Genomic DNA, 25,036 nt, shown 5'->3' on the forward strand with positions numbered 1-25,036 from the left:
TTTTTCTTTTTTTTTTTTTTTTTGAGACGGAGTTTCGCTCTTGTTGCCCAGGCTGGAGTGCAATGGCAGGATCTCGGCTCATTGCCACCTCTGCGTCCTGGGTTCAAGCAATTCTCCAACCTCAGCCTCCCGAGTAGCTGGGATTATAGGTGCCCACCACCATGCCTGGCGGCATGAAATACAAAAAAAAATAATTTTTGTATTTCAGTAGAGACGGGGTTTCACCATGTTGGCCAGGATGGTCTCGAACTCCTGACCTCAGGTGATCTGCCTGCCTCGGCCTCCCAAAGTGTTGGGATTACAAGCGTGAGCCACCATGCTCGGCCCCAAGTTTTTCTTTTAACAGTAGGGTACACAGTGATGTGCCATTTTCTTTTTTTTTTTTTTTTTTGAGACGGAGTCTCGCACTGTGTCACCCAGGCTGGAGTGCGGTGGCGCGATCTCGGCTCACTGCAAGCTCCGCCTCCCAGGTTCACGCCATTCTCCTGCCTCAGCCTGCGAGTAGCTGGGACTACAGGCGCCCGCCACCACGCCCGGCTAGTTTTTTGTATTTTTAGTAGAGACGGGGTTTCACCATGTTAGCCAGGATGGTCTCGATCTCCTGACCTCATGATCCACCCGCCTCGGCCTCCCAAAGTGCTGGGATTACAGGCTTGAGCCACCGCGCCCGGCTGATGTGCCATTTTCTAAGAATTCTGAGGAGTGAGGGTTCTGTTTATGGAGGGAAAGCAAGTATTTGGTTTTGAAAGTTAAGTTTGATGTGTCTTGGACAACCAGAAGGAGATGTCAACTAACAGCTGAAATGTAAGTCTGGACCTTAGTGGAATGGTCAGAGCAGGGGCTACTTTTTTTTTTTTTTTTGAGTCTTCAGTTAAGAATGGTAGCTGCAACTTGCAACTTGTGAGCTTTCCTGGGGAGGAAGAGATGGCTGCCCAGGGCCCAGCCCTGGGACTTTCCAAGTTTAAAGGCCCAGGGAAGGGAGAAAAGCCAGCCAGGGAGTCTGGGCGGAGATGCCACCAAGCTCTGCTTCCTACCACTGTGGAAAATATTCCTGAAGAGTTGGCAGGAACACATCAAGAAGAAACTTAAAGGAATAAAGCATCTAGTTTTCCAGTAAGGCCCGAGGTATGGTGGGGTCAGTAATGGCAGGTGGGAGAAAGAAAAGTGAGCACAGGACTCATGGAAAAGGGAGAGGACTCCTATTGAAAAACATGCCCGGCCTTTCCTCTACTTACATAATTCCCACAATAATCATGAGAGGTATATTAAAATGTTTCTACTTTACAGATGAAGAAAATGGGGCTGCTACCCATGGTATGGGAAGACCCAATATTTGAACTGCTTATTGTAAAACATACATACAGAAGAGTGCATGAACTGGGCAAGGGCAATGAATCATTATAAAACAAGTGCTCGCGTGGCTCTGACTTGGTTAGAAGTAGAAGGCTGGAGCCCCGAGGAGGTGCCTGTATAATTCTTCCCCAAAAACCTGCAGCCCACTCAGGTGACAGCCTGCCCAAAGCCTGTGTCTGGGTGTTCATTTCCTTGCTTTAAGTTTCTTTTTTCTCAACATTAGAGTTTCGTTGTGTCTTTTTTTTTTTTTTTGTAAAGAGACAGGATCTTTCTCTGTTGTCCAGGCTGGAGTGCTGTGAGTAGCTGGAACTACGGGTGCATGTCACTGCACCTGTCTTATGCCTCTAGAATTTTGAACCTGTGGTCTTGTGATTCTCAACCTTGGCTGTGCATGAGAATTACCTGAGAAATAAAATTTAAAGATGCAGATATTTGTGACCTACCTGTTCTAGACTCTTGATTCAGCAGCTCTGTACAGAGGTGGTCACCTGAACTTTGGAAAATGTCACCAGAGGATTCTCATGCTCAGCCAAGGTGAGGAACAGAGCTCCAGTCCCTTCACTGGCCTTTACTGGCCTAGGAGCTGGGCTCCCTTAATCCATCTGCAGGAGCCAGAAAAGGAGAGTGAGTGGAGGTATGGGGCTGGGCACTCAAGAAAGCAAATGAGAAGGGCTGAGGCAGAGCACAGAGCCAGTAGATCTGCACTGAAAACACACAGTCACATCTGTGGAATCTGGCTGGGTGAATGAGGGGAGAAGCCTCAAACAAAGGAGGGAAAAGCAGAGCATAAAGGAGAACAGTATTAGTTAGTTGTTCCCTAACCCAATTATGTGACTTTCCCCTCCTGAAAAGTTCTCACTAGGCAGATGTTATTTTTAATCTTGTCTTCTCTTCTAGTCTACATTTTGTTAACTCTTCCTATCTTTAACAGCACCACTCCTTGCCTTTTTTTTAATTGAAAATTTTTATTTTTTGGGACAGAGTCTCACGCTTTCACCCAGGCTGGAGTGCACTGGTGCGATTAGAGCTCACTGCAGCCTCGATCTTCTGGAGGTGAGCGATCCTCACACCTCAGCCTCCCAAGTAACTGGGACTACAGGTGTGCACCATGCCCAACTAATGTTTTGGATTTTTAGTAGAGGCGAGGTCTTGCTATGTTGCCTAGGCTTGTCCTGAGCTCAAGCAATCCTCCTGCCTTGGACTCCCAAAGTGCTGGGATTGCAGGAGTGAACCACTGCTCCCAGCACTCCTTAATTTTCTAAGACCGCTATTAACTCAAGCAGAGTCAACACTGTCCAACTCAAATAATCAATATTCAGAAAAGCAATAATGTGTAGCACACACTGATAGTTCCTCTGCTGTCTCAGATCACTGTGCAAGAGTGGAGAACAGGACGGAGCTGCAAGTTACCAGAGCTGAATCTGAATGGAGAGGTTTGGGGCGCATGTCAGAGCTGCCACTCGTGAAGAGACAACACTGCACTTTATGCGGAGCCTTCCCCTGATCACTCTGGCTCCTTCTCCCTGTCCTGTAGCATTCCAGCTTAGACTGACCTAGAAGTCTGCTAGTTAAACAAGCTCATGAAGCTGTTTAAAATGTTTTTTTTTTTTTTGGGCTGGGCGCAGTGGCTCATGCCTGTAATCCCAGAACTTTGGGAGGCCGAGGCGTGTGGATCATGAGGTCAGGAGTTCGAGACCAGCCTGGTCAACATGGTGAAACCCCATCTCTATCTACTAAAACTACAAAAATTAGCAGGCATGGAGGCGCATGTCTGTAATCCCAGTTACTTGGGAGGCTGAGGCAGGAGAATTGCTTGAACTCGGCAGGCGGAGGTTGCAGTGAGCCAAGATCGCGCCATTGCACTCTAGCCTGGGTGACAGGGTGAGACTCCATCTCTAAATAAATAATGTTAAAAAAAAATACTGGTCAGCTTCCAGGTTCATTTAGATAATCTTGAAGCCTAATTTAGAAATATGACCCCTCCCAAAATAAATCCTTTGCCTATCATTAATAACCTGAATGAGCTAGGTGCAGGGATGTGCCCCCGTAGTCCTAGCTCCATAGGAGGCCGAGGCAGGAGGACTGCCTGAGCCCAAAAGTTTGAGACCAGCCTGGGCAACACAGTGAGACTCTCTCTCTTAAAAAAAAAACTTGAATGACTTGGACTTAATGCAAGTCTTTATGTGACAGGTGTTCCGTAAAGTGCTTTATGCATATTACATATATGTAAGCAATACATGTATTATCTCATGAGATCATCACAACCACATAGTGAGGATGGTATCATTATCCCAATTTTATTGGTGATGGAGCTGAGCCTCAGAGGTGTCCAGCATGCTGCTGGAGAAGAGCTTACTGGTGAGGGGCAGAGCTGCTGAGCAGCCAGGGCTCTCTGAGTGGGACACTCAACATTTCCTTTCATGGCTAGGGGTGAGGACTATTGATTTTGAGCCATGAAGTCACTTCTGTGGTAACTTCCTTAGTGCCTTCTGAGGTCCCTAAGTACTTATGAACACCATTTCTTTCTTTCTTTCTTTTTTTCTGAGACAGAGTCTTGCTCTGTCACCCAGGCTGGAGTGCAGTGGTTCAATCTTGGCTCACTGCAACCTCCGTACCTCCCAGGTTCAAGTGATCCTCCTGCCCCAGCCTCCCAAGTAGCTGGGATTACAAGCGTGCACCACTATGCCTGGCTAATTCTTGTATTTTTAGTAGAGATGGGGTTTTGCCATGTTGGCCAAGCTGGTCTCGAACTCCTGACCTCAAGTGATCTGCCTGCCTCAGCCTCCCAAAGTGCCGAGATTACAGGTGTGAACCACCATGCCTGGCCACCATTTCTTTCTTGATGTTTTGTTTAATCACCAGTAAGACAAATATGACAAGGAAAGGACCCTTTTTACAACTGAATACATAGGTTATGAACATCCTCTTCGTATTCCACAGTGAAGAGAAAGAGGTGCAAGTGATGGCCTGTGGTGCTGTCTGAGGGCCTGGCCTATCACACAGGCTATAGCCAAGGGTAAAAGCCCCACCCTGGGCCATGATGACACAGACCAAAAAAAATGTCACAATAATGCAACATCTAGGCACTCCAGTGGCTCTGTTTTTGAAGGATTTGAACTAGTTTGGCTTCTCAGAAGGACAAATGATTCAGATAAGGCCAAGGCTGCTACCATGGGCCAGATCCAACCACTAGGCAACTTATAGTTCACTGGAGCTGTAATTCAGCAAATTCAGCTTGGCAGACGTGACTGGCCCTGAGAGTACTCCTCACATGCCCCGCCTTCCCTCCATCTGCAGTGGCCTTCCCAGTGACGGGCCCTGCCCCACACTGGAACAGAGCCTTACTGACAAAACAAAGTGCTCACATTTTTAGTTCCATCATGAAAAGCTCCTGCTTGCTTCCAGTGGGCAGTCTGTCTCCAATAAATCATTTGATTTCAGGGTTCTGAGGATTTTCCAAGGCATATAACCTACTCCTTCTTACCCCTCTTTCCCTCGATTATGGATGGCCAGTTCTTCACCAATCCCCTCTTCCTCCTTGAAGCTCTCCCAGTCCAGTTTGGACTTCTCGAGGGTGCTCATTTTCTGTTTCTTGGCACCAATTTTCCCCAAAAGGTTGCTCATGCCACTTGATCTTTTTAACCTAAGGAAAGAAAATATGAGAGAGGTAGCAGGTAAAAACTCTGATCTCTAGATTAACACTTTTTCTGCTGCACATGGGAATCCCCTAGATTGGAGCCATTTATCTTAGTGGAAGTCATGTTCATATTTGGGGTATTTCCTTCCTGGTGTGGAGAGCACTGTAAGTAAACTGGAATTCTAATGTGCTTTTCCTGCTTAACACCACTGTCTGCTCTCCTGAGCTGTGAACAGGAAATCCTGCCTCCTTCAGACCTCTGTGGGCTCTGTGTGGCAGGTCTCTGCTTGCAAGGAGGGGAGGAGCAGCACTTCAGGCAGGGCTTTGGAGTCACATGCCAAGGTCCAACTTCCAGCTTAACTGTGAGACTCTAGGCTAGTTATTTACTGCATGTTCCTTGGTTTCCTAATCTACAAAGCGAATGCTTACTCACAGGCTGTGGTGTATCTTACATGTAAAGGGCTAAAATTGCACTTGGCACAGCGTCAAGGTGCAATAAGCATGAGCCACTCTGAGTCACTGTCATCGTTTAAGCTTAAAGCCTCAGGGGATTCTTTTAACAGAAAGAGAACCAGTTCCCAACACTGATGAGTGAAAAGTCACAGTACTGTAAAAGGGTTCTAAAATCAGTTTCCTTTCAACTCCTGTGAATTGGGCCCTGGTTTTTCCCAGGAGGTGGAGAACATTCCTCACTCTGAAAGCTCACATGCGGAATGTACAGCCTGTGCTCCACTTGCTGGTGATGCTATCATGGACAGTGGGAGAAACCCCAGATGCCCAAATTCAAGTCTTGGCAAGTCAAATATTTCCAGTCATTGTTAAACATATGAGATAATGTAAGAAAAGCAAAATGCAGTTAAGAAGATGGTATGAGGGAAAGTTTGGTCTCTTTATGAAATGAAACGAAATCATCTACCAGCATGTAGGAACTTAGAAGTTATTTTCTGCCTCATGGGGATATGCAAGAAAGTTAAACATTTAAAAACTATGAGCTAATGTCAAATGGTCTACTGATAATAATACCTTTACTTGTCTAGAATGTTTGTTCTCCAAGTGCTTTTGTAGCCATGATCTCATCTAACTCTTACTAAGGCCTGTGACACAGGACCCAGTCTCAGAGTTGGAAGGGATCACCTTTGAAATAACCTAGTATCATCCTAACCCATTCCGAAACCCCACATCCCTGCCGCACAGCACGGTGAACGACCACTCACCCCCTGTGCCTGGGGTTAGCCAACAGGCCAACGTCCACACTGAACACCAGACTGCTGGGACTGAACAATGACCCTAAGCATTCTCATTCTATTAACTTTAGTAGAGAGGATGTCAGCTTCCCTGTTTGGGTCACACCCCAGTACATGCTGAGCTTAAGATCAACTCAGAATAGGCTGGGCAAGCTTCATCATCTTTGTATTACGTTGGACAAATAAACAAAGTTCAGAGAGGTTAAATGAAAAAACACGGGTCAAAGCAATAGACAACACAGATCCGGGACAAAGCAAGACCTCTCCCGACTCTCAGTCTGCACTGCACTATCTCACCTCCAGATGAGAAGTGACTGGAGAGATTTTCTCTTCAGTTACTTTACTTCCCAGTTTGCTTAAGAGAACTCCAATAGCTCTTTATGAGCTTTCAATTCATATCTTCTAAGCGCTGTTTTCTAGACAACTCAACTCCTACAACGTCATGCGCGCACACACACACATACTCTTTCTCTTTCACCATTTTACCAGGAATGGACCATGAGTGGGGATATGGAAACTTACTGTGTCTCAAATCTTTTTCCTTCTCATCTTCCTTACTGCTACTGCCCGACTTCTCATTCTTATATCACCTGGATAACTAAACAGCCTCTTTACTGGTCTCCCTAACCTGTTTTTCCTCATCCTCACTCAGTGGTCCTATCCTGATATCTACTGACATGCTGTAATTAGACTGAATATCCCAAAACACAAAGCTTATCATGTCTTTCTGCTTAAATTTCTCTTCACTGACTCCTTTTTATTTTATTTTTATTTTTTGAGATGGAGTTTCTCTCTTGTTGCCCAGGCTGGAGTGCAGTGGCATGATCTCGGCTCACTGCAACCTCCACCTCCCGGGTTCAAGCGATTCTCCTGCCTCAGCCTCCCAAGTAGCTGGGATTACAGGTGCCCTCCACCACACCTGGCTAATTTTTTGATTTTTAATAGACAGGGTTTCGCCATGTTGGGCAGGCTGGTCTGAAACTCCTGACCTCGGGTGATCTGCTCACTTTGGCCTCCCAAAGTGCTGGGATTACAGGTGTGAGCCACTGAGGCCAGGCCCATTGACCCTTTTTAAAAATATAATAATTAAAATAAATTTTTATGTATTTACTCTTTTAGAGATAGGTTCTCTGTTACCCAGGCTGGAGTACAGCAGTGAAATCACAGCTCACTACAGCCTCAACCTCCCTGGGTCAAGTGATCCTCCCACCTCAGCCTCCTGAGTTGCTGAGACTACTGGTGTGTGACACCACATTCAACTAATTTTTTTATGTTTTCTAGAGATAGGGTCTTGCTATGTTGCCCAAGGCTGGTCTCAAACTCTTGGACTCAAGCAATCCTCCTGCCTTGGTCTCCCAAAATACTGGGATTATAGGCATGAGCCACCATATCAAGCCTTATCTCAGCTTTAAAACCACTTCCTCCAGGAAGCCTTCCCTAATCTCTGGGTTAGGTGCCCCTGTTGGTATTTCTATCACACCAGTTCTTTTCATATGGGAACACTGATTTTTCTTTAGATGCTTGTGAACTCTTATTTCAGCTGCAGCCGTACTAGATGGTTCTGGGCAAGTGCAGGTTCATTCACTGTTGACAACACCCCACCAAAAGCACATGCCTGAAGACTTTCCATTTCTGGCTGCAGGATCTCCTCTGAGCCTGCCTGCATGCCACAAGTACTGCCTGCACAGGTGGTGGAGCTCAAGCCATTGGGGCTAGCCAGAAGGAACACAAAAGCTGGTGGTTAAACGGCCAGCCTCCTACCCCTCACAAGGTAGTTGTAGGAGGTGCCCTGAATGCTTCTCAGAAATTCTGGTGCCATCAAGTCCTTGTGGCCTTGGAATTGTACTCTTATATTAACTTTTTCTTCTTCCTTATCTCATTCTTTCCACTACTCACACCTGCTCCCTGGGATCATTTCCCAAATAAACTCTCTGCACTCAAAAATCCTTGTCTTACGTTCTGCTTTGAGGGGAATTTAACTAAGGCTGTTAGGAGAAAAATTATTTTCCTCGTGTAGTCTTTATCTTTCTGTGGCTATTTAAGTTCCTGGGTCTCCAAACCTCTCTAACCATTGACAGAGTTCTGTGAACAATGGGCACTCAATAAAGTCAACCATGTCACCTGGATTCCAGAACCAATTCATGGAAGAGAATCAGATCTTTGTAGAACAAAATATTTTTTAGAGCACTTCTACACTGAAGATTTTACAGGGAACAATTCACTTTTATTCTTCCATCAGCTCTCAACAGCCCAGGGTTTGCCATTTAATTTGGGCAGCACCACAGGCTATGTATGCCACCTCTCCCATTCAGCCTACAGCTCCAGTGGTATTCCTGGGTTAGGCCATCTTTTTGACGAATTACTTTGAGAAGTCTATGAGAAACTTGATTTTTTGATGCACAGCAGTGAGAAGGTTTCCAGAAAGGAAAAAAACCATAATACCCCTTTGGCTTGCTCACCATAAAACATCAGTAAAATGTCAACTGTGCTATTATGCTTTTGGGGAAGGCTTCCAGCTCTCCTTTCACTGGGTCATCAACATGGTGTAAGATGTCCTAATGTGATAGTCTCTAAAGCAAAATGATACGTCTTTTATTTGAGGCTAACTCAAAATGAATGACACACTGATAGCAGCAGCCAGAACACACAGGGGCGCTCATCATAACCAGGAGACCAGCAGCTTCTTCCGAGAACCTGGTGTGTGGGCTCCCTCAGGATTCTGAGCCCTCCCACTCACCCTCCCACCCTGACAGGGGTTTCAGTGTCCTAATCCTGGCGTCATTTCAGCACAGCTTTCAGAAAGGCAGATTTACTATGACCTTGCCCCTTTCTCTGCCACAAAGGTACATCAACTAGGCTTTCAGGAAGCCAAGGCAGGAGAGAATCAGTCTCTGGGCAGGGGCCGCTGACCTTACTCTGAGAAAGAACACAGGAAAACCTACTTCAGCCACGTACTTAACCTCTGAGAACTGTGGCTAGCAGGGGACAAACCAGCACTGGCTCTCCAGGCATCTGGCAGCTGTGTATATTGGAATGGGGAAGTCAGAATTCCCTTGTAGATTTGTTTTCATCAAGAACCAATCCAGTTCCAGACCAACAGAACCACTGGTTTCTTTGTTCTGGATCCTAAGCCGTAGGGCAAGGTACTGCCAGAAAGTCTGTTTTAACAGACCACCCTTCAGATGACGGTACTTCATTGAGTCAAGAGACTCCTCACCCACCTGTTGCAAGTCAAAGTTCAAAGAAATGCACCATGCACTTGCTCACCCAGATTACATCCCGAATGTTATGCTGAGGGACTCTGGAATGTTATTACCAAGATGTTTCCAATGTCACAGTGACATTGCAACCACCTCCTCCTGAACATTACGAGACTTTGTTGACCTTACTACCATAAATTTGATGTAAAGACTAATCCTGTTCAAGGAATGTGGCCTTTGCTTTCACCAGCCAGCTTCCATGCCATAAGAGAGCGTGGCTGAGTGCAGCTCATACTGGTGAAAGAGACATTTATTTTCCAAGCTTATCTTTCTTGCGTATTTTGTTCAGTTATCCATCAATCAGCAATTATCTTCAACTCTCTTCCCACCATGCCAGACCAAGACCTACCATAACATCAGACACCAACCAAGACCTTGATTAAGAAACTAAGAAAAGTAAAAGAGACACAGAATGTAAAATGACAAGTCATGTTTTTCCCTTCTAGGTTCAAAGTTTATAATGATAATTTTCTAGAACTTACTCTGCTTCTCTTTAGCAAAAGAAAAGTAATTTTAACAAAAATTTCATTGTAACTAAACAATAAACTTCATCCTCTTGAGTCTGTCACAGAGATATTATGGTAACTTGTTTACTTTGTTCCATGTCCATTAGCATGGACTTGGATTTGTCCAACCGACTGATTTTGTAGCAAGAGCACTGTTCTATCTGACCACCCTCAGCAATGCCTGCTGTTTGCTTAAAAGAGGCAGTGGAAAGGAGCTGGGAGAGTAACTTGCCAAGTGGAAAGGCTGACAGGGCTTACCAACTGTTTGTGAAGGACGGTAGGAAGATCTTTCCTGGTGATCTTTAAAATCATCCCCAGGTACCCAGCCATCTCACAGAATAGAATTTTAGGTTTGGAAAGGAATTCAGAGTCATTCATTCACTGTATTTATCCAACAGAGATTACTGAGAACTTACTCTCTACCAGACACTGTGCTCAGAATGGGGATATAAAAATATATAAAGCTTAATTTTCGGCTTCAAAACAAAAATCCAGTGGAGGACAGATCAACATACAGGCAAACTGTAACCACATATTATGAGGGCACAAAAGAAGAAGAGCTGAAGGGATGTTTAGTCCAACCTCCTTATTTTATAGATCAGTCAACTAAACTCCAAAAGGTTAAGAAACCTGCCCAAGTTTATAGCAGGAGACTTGGGGTTAGTACTCAGTGTTCTTGATGCCCAGACTACTGTCTTTTCTACCTTGCCTGGTGCTAGATTTAAGTCCAAGTAGCTGGGACTATACACATATGTCATCAAACCCAGATAATTTTTTTTTTTTTTTGAGACGAAGTCTCGCTCTGTCGCCCAGGCTGGAGTGCAGTGGCCGGATCTCAGCTCACTGCAAGCTCCGCCTCCCGGGTTTACGCCATTCTCCTGCCTCAGCCTCCCGAGTAGCTGGGACTACAGACGCCGGCCACCTCGCCCGGCTAGTTTTTTGTATTTTTTAGTAGAGACGGGGTTTCACCGTGTTAGCCAGGATGGTCTCGATCTTCTGACCTCGTGATCCACCCGTCTTGGCCTCCCAAAGTGCTGGGATTACAGGCTTGAGCCACCGCGCCCAGCCTCAAACCCAGATAATTTAAAAAACATTTTTGTACAGACAGCGAGCTTGCTATTTTGCCCAGGCTGGTCTTGAACTCCTGGCCTCAATCATCCCACTTTGGCCTCTCAAAAGTGCTGGGATTACAGGTGTGAACCACCATGTCCAATCTATTACATTTTTAATGGACTAAATCCCCATGATTTGACAATGGACTTACCCAAACACTATTTTTCTTATAACAAAATATTCAACACTACACTTGAACTGACAGACCAGTACCAAAAGTGGACCGCAAGGATAGGGTTAACACGTGTACAGAAGCACCACTGACCTTTATTCTAAACTTCAACAAGTGAAGGCTGGATTAAGTCTATGCCTTCCATCTAATAGCCTGGATAATTACTAAAATGCAACTTATTTGGAACAAAAATTCTTTGGCAGAGATACGCAGTTTCCCTAGTATTTGTCATCTGCTTACAATGTAGGAATGGACCTTTACAATTTTTTTTTTTTTTAAAAGAAATAGAGTCTTGCTATGTTGCCCAGACTGGCCCCAAACTCCTGGGCTCAAGCAATCTTCCTGCCTCAGCTTACTAAGTAGCTGGGACTATAGGCTCACACCACCGCACTCATCAGGAATGAATCTTTTTGTAGCTCATTCATGAACTATTAATATTGTCCAGAGTCATGGAAGGTCTGACACTGGCCTGGAAATCTCTGAGAAACAGGAAGAAAGCAAGCTTATGAAGCTAATTCTTCGTTGAGGGTTGTCTGTCTGGAACCAAGGTTTCTCTTTCACATTTTCTCTGGAATTAGCTAAAATCCATAAGACTAAAAAGTACAACTCAAAGCCCTGGGCAAATTTCACTACCCACCTGTATAAATCTCTAAGTAATCTCCCCAAAGCCCAAGATTAGACCACTCAAGGAAATGGACTGGAAGCCACTGATGGCATATTAGGGAGCTAGTTTAACTCCTGTTCACTTGTCAACACTGTATTGACAGTACTCTATGGGCCAACGGCCTCAGGAAAGCAGAAAACCGGAAGTATGACAAGTTCCAAAGATTTTAAACCTCTTATGGCTTGAAAAATTGTCAGTACTTTTAAATCTATTAATAAAGTTGATAACAGTGCCAGTAAAAAAAAGTGCCATCTATCAGCAAAAGGCAAAAAGAAAAGCTGGCAAATAGCAACAGCTTTACTGTTTTTATACAAATAGAAAATGATTTATTCCTCAGTTCTATTGTTCTTTGCTAAGCCAATAATGAAGGACACTTACATTTGTCTGATTTGATTTCAGCTGCTCTACATCTTTATAACGTGTGTCTGAAACATACCTATTTTAGTGACAGAAGTCCTGAATTCTAATATCTCCTGAAACATGTTACAGAAAGCCCTTGCCAACCCTTCCTTCCATGTGTTGTTGAGCGGAGGTGTGTTTTGCCCTGTTCTGGCCTCTCAGCTGACTGCCAGGGAGAACTAAGAAATTTTAGCTGATTTTGGTTCTATTTAAATGAAGAGCTCTTCCTATATAAGATACCACCATCCGTTTGTAATTACTAAGACAAGGACTGTTTTCCCAAAAGCAGTAAAGGTACTCTAAATGCACAGACTCCTGGTCTCTATTATAATCAAGGGCATTCATTTTGAGAATGTCAGATGGGGATTGGGGCTCTCAAGTGACACTGAAATGGACTTTTTCTCTGGGACAAGCTAACTGACCTGCTGGGCAGTCTCAGTACAAGGACCAAGAGAAAGCTAACATTCTTCTCTATGAAGAACAGTCCTTTACTGGTCTATTGTTCCACTGCAACCAACCAACTCAGTGGCCTTGGGTCTCTTGCCACAAACAATAATGTGTTGTTTGTGTTTATTACTCTGTTTATTTCAGAACTGTCACAGACGCTCTACATTTGATAAGTGTTAGGAAAGTGCAGATCCTCTTCCACACCCTTCCTTGGTGCATGTAAAACATCTGTGATGCTTGGTTCACACCATATAATGCAGAGAGAAATGCTGCAGGAAGATGTAAAAGAACTTGTGCTACCAGGTAAACATGTGAGAGTTTTTTTGTTTTTTTTTGGGACAGGGTCTCGCTCTGTCATCCAGGCTGAAGTGCAGTGGCGTGATCTCGGCTCACTACAGCCTCTGCCTCCTGGGTTCAAGCGATTCTCCTGCCTCAGCCTCCTGATAGCTGGGATTGCAGGCACCCACCATCACACCCAGCGAATGTATGTATTTTTAGTAGTGATAGGGTTTCACTATGTTGGCCAGGCTGGTCGCCATGAGGCCTGGCCTCAAGTGATCTGCCCGCTTGGGCCTCCCATGGTGCTGGGATTACAGACGTGAGCCTCCCTCCGTGCCTGGTTGGCATGTGAGTTTTAATGTGTGCGAGTGTTCATTCCACTCTTGCCTCTGAGGGAAGTTATATGGTGAAACATGCCTTAGTTCTTCAGAAAGCAAAATATCATCAAGCTGTCTTCTCTCTTTGCATGTATTCCCTTGAATTACATAAAAGAAATTCCACAGAGAATCTCACGTTGAAAGTTTGAGTTGCTGCCCCTAACCAAAGCAAATGAGATGTCTTAAAGTCAAATGAGTGTTAGTTTTTGTTTGTTTTTTTTTGTTTGTTTTTTGTTTTTTTTTGAGACAGAGCCCTGCTCTGTTGCCCGAGCTAGAGTGCAGTGGCATGCTCTTGGCTCACTGCAACCTCTGCCGCCAGGGTTCAAGCAATTCTCCTGCCTCAGCCTCCGGAGTAGCTGGGGTTACAGGTGCCCGCTACCATGCCTGGCTAATTTTTTCATTTTTAATAGAGATGGGGTTTCACCATGTTGGTCAGGCTGGTCTCGAACGCCCAACCTCAGGTGATCCGCCCGCCTCAGCCTCCCAAAGTGCAGAGATTACAGGCGTGAACCATCGCACCTGGCCTTGTTCATTGTTATATTTGTCTATTTGAACAGAAAGAAAAGGAAGTGAATAACTACCTTCAATGGCAGTAAGATAAGTTACTTAATGGGCTACAACAAGGAATACCAATACATGGAAGTGCCAATACATGCTACAACATGGATGGACCATGAAAACATTATGCTAAGTGAGAGAAGCCAGGAGCAAAGGACCATATATTGTGTGATTCCATTATATGAAATGTCCAGAATAGACAAACCTACACAGAAAGTAGTTTAAGGGTTGCCAGGGTCAAGGAGAAATGGGGTTAGGAGTTGGGGGTGGTAGTTGCTGACAGCTAATGACAAATAAAGGGTGCAGGGTTTCTTTCTGGAATAATGAATATGTCCTAAGTTGTAGTGATGCACAATTCTGCAAATATACTAAAAGCCATTTAACTGTAGACTAGTATGGGAATTATACCTATAAGCTGTTTTGAAAAATGATAAATGACTACTCTTTCTCTAGGTGCTGGATTTATACGCTCAATTTATCTTTTATTATTCAGGAAAAATAAAAGGAAATAAAGGAAATTTTTATTTTTATTTTGACACTGAGTCTCGCTCTGTCACCCAGGCTGGAGTGCAGTAGCACGATCTCGGGTCACTGCCACCTCTGCCTACTGAGTTCAAGCAATTCTCCTGCCTCAGTCTCCCACATAGCTGAGATTACAAGCACCTGCCACCATGCCTGGCTAACTTTTGTATTTTTAGTAGAGATGCGGTTTCACAATGTTGGCCAAGCTGGTCTTCATCTCCTGACCTCAAGTGATCCGCCTGCCTCAGCCTCCCAAAGTGCAGAGATTACAGGTGTGAGCCACCATACCCGGCCAGGAAAATGTTATTAAAGCAAAAATGTGTTTCCTGGACTCACAAAAGCATCACATAATTGGGCCATTGTTTGGCCAACCTAAAGAAAGGCTTTAGCCTAGGCGACATGGCAAAACCCCGTCTCTACAAAAAATTTGCCAGATGTGATGGTGTGTGCCTGTAGTCCCAGCTACTTGGGGGGCTGAAGTGGGAGGATTGCTTGAGCCTGGGAGGCAGAGGTTGCAGTGAGCCGAGATCATGCCACTACACACCAGCCTGGGTGACAGAGTGAGACCCTATCTCAAAAAAAAAAAAAAAAAAAAGAGAAGAGTTTCCTAGCAGAGCAATTTATAATAATGATATTCAATAATGAGAAACGGGTGCTGGCATTAATCAGCCTTGAGGCTGGCTCTTGCTTTTTCTTCTTTGTTTTTGTAACCTTAAGGTGGTAACTCGGAAGGGTTATGTACAAGAATTCCATTATGCTCTGGTGAGGAATTCCAGTATGGTCTGGTGCGAAATTCCCCCCAACTTTATAGTTTGAAAAATGTCAAACTGAAAGAAAAGTTGAAAACAGAACCACTATTTATCTAAATATGCTTCACTTAGATTCAATTGTTAACATTTTGCCACATATAACTTTTCTTTCTATATATAAATTTACTTTTTAGCCAGGCGCGGTGGCTCAAGCCTGTAATCCCAGCACTTTGGGAGGCCGAGACGGGCGGATCACGAGGTCAGGAGATCGAGACCATCCTGGCTAACACGGTGAAACCCCGTCTCTACTAAAAAATACAAAAAACTAGCCGGGCGAGGTGGCGGGCGCCTGTAGTCCCAGCTACTCGGGAGGCTGAGGCAGAAGAATGGCGTCAACCCGGGAGGCGGAGCTTGCAGCGAGCTGAGATCCGGCCACTGTACTCCAGCCTGGGCAACAGCGAGACTCTGTCTCAAAAAAAAAATAAAAATAAAAAATAAATTTACTTTTTTGTGGCTGTGTACAGTCATTGCATCACTTCACCTCTACACACTTTAGCATGTGTCTCCCAAGGACACTTTCCAACATACACCCAAAAAATTTAACATTGATATAATGACACAATATATAGTCCAATATAAAGTCCAGGTTCAAATTTCCTTCAATGCACCTCCCAAAATGGCCTTGTCAGTTGCTCCCCATTCTCTCCCATCATGCATCACATTTGAAAGTTTCTTTAGTCTCTTTTAATCTTGTAATCTAGCAGTCTCTTGCCTTTGGTTTTGTTGTTTTGATTTTTGGTCTTCGGTGTCTTGTTCATTTTTAAGAGTCCAGTCTGGTTGACCTACAGAATGTTGCTCATTGGATTTGTCTGTTTCCTATGACCAGATTCAGGTTAAATATTTTTGCCAAGGATGCTAAAAAGATGAGGTTGGGTACTTCTTACTGAACTATCATCGGGGCACTAGTGTCAGGTCAGCCCATCCTGGCGATGCCAAGTGTGATCCCTTTGGTAAGGTTCTGACTGCCAGAACTCTCACTTGTAAAGGTATATTTTCCCTCTGTAATTAATTTGTAATTCATGTAAAATATGTGGGATAATACCCTCAGGAAGTTCAGGAAGTTCTGACCGCTTCTTACTTCTTACACCTCACTCTATAACGTCTTTGGTTATGTCTACAGACAGACTAGAGTGAATTAATAGTAAAGAATCCTATTTGAAAGGCCAGGCAGTGTGCTGGCTCACACCTATAATTCGAGCACTTTGGGAGGCCAGGGAGGGAGGATCGCTTGAGCCTAGGAGTTCAAGACTGAAGAAAGCTGTTATTGTGCCACTGCACTCCAGACTGGGTAACAGGATGAGACCCTGTCTCAAAAAAAAAAAAAAAAAAAAAGTCCTATTTGAAGGACAAATATACAAATATTCAGGAAATCCCCAAAGGAGAGTAAAGCTCTAGCTGTAAAAAAGTCTTTAAAAAGTAAAAGAACAGTTAACTAGAGAAAAGGCAAAGGGCTATGGGATCTTCAGCAGAGTCCTAGATTGGACAGGCAAGTGGTGAGGACAGAGGCCTCTCTGGTCAATATGGAGGCCCTCACCTAGATGAGTGGAGACTCTTCTCAAGGCCTGGTGCCTGGTACGCATGAGGGTTAAATGACATGGAGTCAGCAGCAAAGAAAACCTCTTCTGACCTGCCACCAGACCTCTAAGGAAATAATACTTCTGAATTTCCCTTCCCCTTTGTCCACTCAAATGTGGTTTCATCTCCTCCCCGGGAAAGAGATAATGCTGCAAGCCCTTCCCGCCTCTGCTCTAGCAATTTCCTTCTTTGAACCACTCCCATGGTGGGGGAGTCCTGGCAAAGCAGAGAAGGATACTCCACCATTTCACAGCAGTGTGGGAGTAAAGAAGGCCAGGGGGCTCTCCAAGGAGGAAATGTGGAGTGTAATGGAAACTAGATTCTGCCTGGGGAGGAGATGCTTTGCCCCTGAGGTGCAAACTGCTGTCGCTTTAATTTGTATGATTAGACACAGCTGGGGAGAATAATTTACTGACCAATACAGACAATTTACATTTCTGAGACACAATTTTAAAGGAATTATTAAATACAGCTTCTAACAAAGACCATAATGACATCTTTCTTTATGCAGAACCCTGGGAGCTCAACAGAGGAAGACACAGCTTATTTTCCAGATACTGGTTCCATATGGGCTACCACCAGTTACAGCTGCAGAGGCTAAAAAAAGCTGAGGCGTAGTGAGCATCTGGCATTAAAAGTCAATGACCTGGCCAGGTGTGGTGGCTCACCCCTTAATCCCAGCACTTTGGGAGGCCGAGGTGGGCGGATTACCTAAGTTCAGGAGTTGGAGACCAGGCTGGCCAACATGGTGAGATTCCTTGTCTCTACTAAAAAAATACAAAAACTTAGTCAAGCATGGTGGTGCACGCCTGTAATCCCAGCTACTCAGGAGGCTGAGGCAGGATAATTGCTTGTACCTGGGAGGCAGAGGTTGCAGTGAGCTGAGATTGTGCCACTGCACTCCAGTGCACCACTGCACCCCAGCCTGGGCAACAGAGCAAGACTCCGTATCACCAAAAAAAAAAAAAAAAAAAAAAGTCAATGACCCCTTTCAAGGAGAACTGTGCTGTGCTGTGCTGTGACTGTGACTGGTCTGTGCCGGTCTGGAGCCACACATTCTCATGAACACTCCCCTGATCGTTCCCATAAGGGACAACATGGCCAGGCAAATAGCACATCTCTCCAACTAAGTCAACAGGACAGACAAAGCACTGGGCAGAGGATCAGTGTGCCTCAGTGGTGGGTTGTTTGGCTGACTGCTGATTAGGGAGTTGGCATGCTTTCTTAAACATCAGCATCCTGCTTTTAGACATTCAGCTTTCTTTTTTCTCCCACGGATGCAAGTCTCTGTCTCTTCATAACGAAACCTGAGGATGTTAACATAAATTTTCAATTCTTGGGCACCTCTCAGGTTGAGACCAGGCTAAAGTTTCAGGATACAGGGGTGTCCTCAGTCAAATCAGAAATAATTCCTTACATCATAGACACCTCTCTTAAAACGAGCCATGCCTGCCCCTTTCTAGAAATGAGTAGGCACATTAAGCACACGGTTTTAAATGAAACTCATATGAGCTGAACACATTTTGTAAAATTACTCCCTCTCAATACCAAACTTATTTATTTTTTTGAGATGAAGTCTCTGTTGCCAAACTGGAGTGCAGTGGCGCGATCTCGGCTCACTGCAACCTCTGCCTCCCGGGTTCAAGCGATTCTCCTGCCTCAGACCCCCAAGTAGCTGGGACTACAGGCACATGCCACCATGCCCAGCTAATTTTTGTATTTTTAGTAGAGACTGGGTTTCACCATGTTGGCCAGGATGGTCTCAATCTCTTGACCTTGTGATCTGCCTACCTCGGCCTCCCAAAGTGCTGGAATTACAGGTGTGAGCCGCCATGCCCAGCCCCAAACTTCTCACTGCTACTAAATAAGCATGCAAAATTCCAAATGAGGACGAGAGATAGACATTGGACACAGCTGTGATTCTTGACATCTCAAAGTTACGTCTGGGGTTGGAGGGGAGCGTGCTTTATGGTCCTTGCATTACAGGAGGCTGAAGTGGTGAAGGTCATTTTTCAGCACTTGGCACTCCTGCTAGGGTCCTGACTCCCAAGTCTATTTTCTCAGTGGCATCCACAACATCGCTTGCTCATTTAGTTGCCAGGGTAGCATCTCTGGCTTCCTACAGGCCACAATTCTACTAACATCAATGGGAAACTTAATGAAGCTCAGATCCCAACCTGCCTCTCTTCCTCCAGAGGCAGCTCCCACCTCTCCTTACAAAGCTGGGATACGACATCATCAGCGTTCCCCCTGTGGTGCCACCCCTCACAATCCAGGATTTAAAGAGCCCTTAGGAAGCAATCTATACAAGGGTGATCACAAGAATGGGGTTACTTAAGCATGAGCCCTAAGTGTCACTATGCTAAGGCAATGCAAGGGATTTCAACAAAGAAATATTCGTTCTCACGTGGTTTGATACTGAAAGCAGAAAACTTTCTTTTTACTGCATACAGGAAATGGTTTTCATAGATGCTAACCACAGCTGAGCCATCTGTAAACCACAACATTGTTTCTCTTTAACAAATGAAAGATTTTTACCCATGGCATCACTGACCATCAAAAAGAATTCCCATCCTCCATCTCTAGAGCAAGAAAAAACAGTAAGTAGAATTTCTTTCCTTAATCTGCTAGCCAGGGGTTGCTAAAACAGCCTTTTCATTCAGAAATGTAGTTTGTCCTCCAAGGTTCATGTCACCCATCCCTACTGCTAGGTGATGTACAAACCCTTGAACAAGTCCAGTTTCTTTGCATTCTGAGAACCCCTCGGAGCATGCGCTTTTATGTGACCATGACTCACACTGGGTCATAATGTAAAACGTATAACTATGATTGAAGGCCAAAAAGTTTGAAAGAGATGCTTTAGCATTCACTGGCTGGCAGACGAAGGTCTGTTGAAACAAAGCTGGCTGGCTCTGCCAGCATAGACTGAAGGAATACTAGTTAAAAAAAGAAAAAAAATCAAGTGCAATCAACGAAAGTAGGGCAGACCCTTCTATTCCTTGATTCTTCCCTGTGTATTATTCATTTGTTTTGGGAAACTTGGCATCACGATCTCCCTGCTGTGAGAGCAAGGCCTCTGACCTGGCGCTCCTCACCCCAAACTGTGAGACTGTGTGACTAACACCCTCTCCTGGGGGACCAGTGGCTTTGTTATGGCCTTCCAGTCACAGAGAGGCTCAGCTGGTAACTCTGCAAGGATTGCATGAGCGTGTTCATTGTTCTCAGTGTTCAGATGAAGGAACGGGGCTCAGAATATGGGACACTGATGGTCTCATGTGAATGAAACAACTGAAAGGACGGAGACTCATGCAAATAAAAGAACAAAATCCAAAAACATGACCTCAGTCACACCAAGGAAGAGTTCCCTCTAAGAATGAAGAGAAACAAGAACCTAAATATAAGCTACTAAATTTACTTGTACTCTGGAAGAATGCTGGAAAATCTGATGACTTATTATTTCTTATTCTCAGCTAGCATTTTTTTTTTTAAGAGATGGGATCTTGTTGGTTTTGAACTCCTGGGCACAAGTCATCCTCCTGCCTCAGCTTCCTGAGTAGCTGGGACTCACAGGCACATGTCATCATGCCTCACTCAGCTAGCAGCTAATACTTTAATATTTTAATTTATTATTATTATTGTTATTATAAGACAAGGTCTCACTATGTTGCTCAGGATGATCCTGAACTCCTGGGCTCAAGGGATCCTCCTACCTCGGCATCCCAAAGTGCTGGAATTACAGGTGTGAGCCACAGCGCCCAGTCTGGCTAATACTTTTATAATAGCTTTACTGAGATGTAATCCACATTCTAAAGATTTCACCTATTTAAAATGGTACAACTCAGTGGTTTTTAGTATATTCATTACCACAATCTCATTTTAGAAAATTGTCACTACTGCCAAAAAGCCCCTTATATCCAGTAGCAGTTACTCTTCATTCCCCCAACCAACTCTTGGCAACTACTACTTTCTGCTTCAACAGATTTACCCCTCTCTCAGGCAATACTTTAAACCAACCTTGTCCAACTTGCCTTATTCTGTTGTTATTGTTTTGGGCTTTTAGCAGCCTGAAGCCATGTTTTTTAGTTTCTGTCTGTAGTGATAAGCGGAAAAGAGGGGTGAGGAAGGGGCTTTATTGGCCCACCCAGATATAGAAACTAAGAACCCATGACTGGTCTTATTTTCTCCCTTGGACACCCCTGTTTAAACCATAAATTTAAGATTATATATAAGCATCCAGAAGAAACAACACATCTCTCAATTGGTATCTATCACAGCCTCCTATAGGAAACACATTTAAACTTTCCTAATTTGTTTTCTACATGATGGTCATGCATACATTTTGTAAGAAGAATCAGAAATCTAGTTTTTACACAGGAATATTAGAATATCTGAGCATTGCTTGAAAAGTGAAGTCCCAGATATCACCAACAGTATTTCGGATCTGTGTTTTTAAAGCACTTGGGTACAGTGGCTTTGCAGTCAGTGTAGAAACCTGTCCCTTCTGCTTAATCAATTTTTATTTATAGTCATGTGTTGCTTGTGTTCTGAGAAATGTGTTAGGTGACTTCATTGCTGTGCCAACATCACAGAGTGTACTTACACAAACCTAGATAGTATAGCTTACTACACGCTTACATTGTATGGTAAAGTTGATTGCTCCTAGGCTACAAATCTGTATAGCATGTTACTGTACTAAGTACAGTAGGCAACTGTAACACAATGGTGGTATCTGTGTGCCTAAACACATCGAAACCTAGAAAAGGTACAGTAAAAATATGGTACAGTTGAGCATCCTAAACCCAAAAATCTGAAATCCAAAATGTTCCAAAATCCAAAACATTTTGAGCACTGACATGACACTCAGAGGAACATTTCGAATTTTGAATTTCCAGATTTGGGACGCTCAACCACTAAGTAAAATACAAATATTAAAAAAAAAAAAATCCCAAATCTGAAATGTTTCTGGTCCCATGCATTTTGGGTAAGGGATACTTAACCTGTGCATAAAAGATAAAAAAAATGGTACAGCTGTATAGGACGTTTACCATGAATGGAGCCTGCAGGACTGGAAGTTGCTCTGGGTGAGTCAGTGAATGAGTGGTGAGTGAATGTCAAGGCCAAGGACATTACTGCACACTACTGTGGGATTTTATAACCTCTGTACACTTAGGCTACAATACATTTATTTAAAAATTTTTTTCTTTCTTCAATAAAAATTTAACCTTAGCTTACTGTAACTTTATAAATTTTTTAATCTTTTGAAACTTCTTTTTTTTTTTTTTTTTTTGAGACGGAGTCTCGCTCTGTCACCCAGGCTGGAGAGCAGTGGCCGGATCTCAGCTCACTGCAAGCTCCGCCTCCCAGGTTCACGCCATTCTCCTGCCTTACCCTCCGGAGTAGCTGGGACTACAGGCGCCCGCCACCTCGCCCAGCTAGTTTTTTTTTTTTTTGTATTTTTTAGTAGAGACGGAGTTTTACCGTGTTAGCCAGGATGGTCTCGATTTCCTGACCTCGTGAACTGCCCATCTCGACCTCCCAAAGTGCTAGGATTACAGGATTGAGCCACCGCGCCCGGCCCTTTTAAAACTTTTTGACTGTTTTGTGGTAATGCTTAGCTTAAAACAGCACAGCTGTAGAAAAACTTTATATCCTGTTCCATAAGGTTTTTTCTATTTTAAAATGTTTTCATTGTTTTTACTTTTTACCATTAAAAAAAAAAAAAACTAAGACAAACACACACATTAGTCTAGGCCTATACAGGGTCAGGATCATCAATATCACTGTCTTTCACCTCCTTACTTTGTCCCATTGGAAAGTCTTCAAGAGCAACAACAGGTCTGGAGCTGCCATCCCCTATGACAACAATGCTTTCATATGGAATCCTTCCTGAAGGACCTGCCTGAGGCTGTTTTACGTTAACTTTTTTTTTTTTTTTTAACAAGTAGAAGGAATACACTCTAAAATAACAATTAAAAGTATACTATAGGGCCGGTATGGTGGTTCACACCTGTAATCCCAGCACTTGGGAAGGCTGAGGCAGGTGGATCACCTGAGGTCAGGAATTCAAGACCAGCCTGACTAACATGGTGAAACCCCATCTCTACCAAAAATACAAATTTGCCGGGCCTGGTGGCACGCGCCTGTAATCCCAGCTACTCTAGAGGTTGAGGAAGGAGAATTGCTTGAACCCAGGAGGTGGAAGTTGCAGTGAGCCGAGATCATGCCATTGCACTCCAGCCTGGGCAACAAGAGCGAAACTCTGTCTCAAAAAAAAAAAAAAAAAAAAAGAAGAAGAAGAAGAAGAAGAAGTGCACTATAAATACATAAAACAGTAACATAGCTGTTTATTCTATTTTATATGACTGGCAGCATGGTAGGTTTGTTAACACCAGCATCACCATGAACACACGAGTGGTGTGTGGCTGTATTTATTTTTACTCTGGGCAAGTTAATTTCTCTGAGGCTCAAATAAGTAACCAATTAGTAAAATGAAGATAATAAGAACTACTTTGCAGGGTGATGATTAAATGAGATATTCATCAACTCAGCCCTTATCCTTGAGTGCCTTCAGTGTGCCAGACTCTTTTTTGGCCACTGGAGATAGACAGATTTCTTGCCCTCATTTAATTTAGTCACAAGAGACAGATACACAAACAAGCAATTACATTAGCAGAAAACCACTACACAGGAAGTGCAGTAGAGCATGAGTCTGAGATGGGGAAAGCTATAGAGAGTGGGGGGGAGGTGTCTGAGAGTTGAAGGATGAGAAAGAATTTGCCACGGGGACAAGGTGGGATAGAGAAGTCCAGAATAAGGCAATAGGCACTGAGATGTGTGTGAATGCACTTAGCATAATGCCTGGTGCACAGCAGATCATCAATACCTCCCGTCGTCCTCACTCTTATCCTCGTGTTATGAAAAAAACTCACTCTAGAATCCAGAAAGAAATTTTAAAAATTGCTGTTGCTGGCCAGGCACAGTGGCTCATGCCTGTAATCCCAGCACTTTAGGAGGTCAAGGCAGGTGGATCACCTGAGGTCAGGAGTTTGAGACCAGCCTGGCCAACATGGTGAAACCCCGTCTCTATTAAAAATACAAAAATTAGCCAGGAGTGGTGGTGGCAGGCGCCTGTAATCCTAGCTACTCAGGAGTCTGAGGCAGGAGAATCACTTGAACCTGGGAGGTGGAGGTTGCAGTGAGTTGAGATCATGCTATTGCACTACATCCTGGGCGACAGAGTGAGACTTTGTCTCAAAAAAAAAAAAAAAAAAAAAATTGCTGCTGCTAGGAAAGATTAGTGGATCTGGGACTTAGAAGTTGCTTGTTCTTTTTCTGAGGCTAAGTCATCTTTGGCAGCAAAGTGTATTTTAAATTTAGATGGCTTCTTTACCCACAAACTTTTAATTTTGAGAAATTTCAAGCCAAGAAAAGCTGATGTCCTTTAATCAAGAACAGTCCCCCTACCTGTAAAATGGCCTGCTATTTGGACTTGTCTGATTGTTAATTTGAGGTTCTTTGACGGCATCTGGGAGTCTTCTAGCATGGAAAAAGTCCTTGAACTTTTCTCCATCTATACCCACTCTTTGGGTGACTGCATCCAGTCCCATGGTTTAAATACTATTTGTATGCCTATGACCCCCAAATGTCTTACCTTCAGCCCAGACTCTAACTCCAGCTTTATATACCCAACAGCTTTGAGTGCCCTACTCTGCTCTGCTTATAGCCTTGCACATCTTAGTTGTGGGGGACAACATCTGTCCAGTCCTTACCTCCCAGACCCCCTCTCCTAGTACAGCCACTTGTACAGTCCCCTTCAAGCATGCATCCACCTTACAGGCCTTGCCTCAAGCTACCCCTTCTCCCCAATGACTCTCTGCCCAGTTATCACCTTGGCTAACTTCCTGACCTCCTTCAAGACTTTGGTCAAATCTCCATTTCTCAATGAGGCTTACGCTGACCATCTCATTTAATACTGCAAGCTTCCTCTTCATCCCACATACCTGATCCTCCTCCCCTCCTCTGATTGTCTTTTCTCTGTCACACTTAGCATTTTCTAATGTACCCCATGATTTATTTGTTATGCTTATTCTTTTACTGTCTATTTCTCTGCTGTAGTGGAAA

At 44.0% G+C, this 25,036-nt stretch overlaps 1 protein-coding gene across 1 annotated transcript in view; it reads right to left on the reverse strand.

Moving 5' to 3' along the window:
• CFDP1 (craniofacial development protein 1) overlaps positions 1-25,036 on the reverse strand; it is a 151,475-nt gene that overhangs the window by 7,011 nt on the left and 119,428 nt on the right. Inside the window, exon 6 of the mRNA XM_025369915.1 lies at positions 4,838-4,996. Within this exon, the coding sequence (XP_025225700.1) occupies positions 4,838-4,996 (159 nt within the window). The remainder of the gene's footprint in view (positions 1-4,837; positions 4,997-25,036) is intronic.

The sequence above is a fragment of the Theropithecus gelada genome, chromosome 20 (assembly GCF_003255815.1).
Source record: "Theropithecus gelada isolate Dixy chromosome 20, Tgel_1.0, whole genome shotgun sequence".
Lineage (NCBI taxonomy): Eukaryota > Metazoa > Chordata > Mammalia > Primates > Cercopithecidae > Theropithecus > Theropithecus gelada.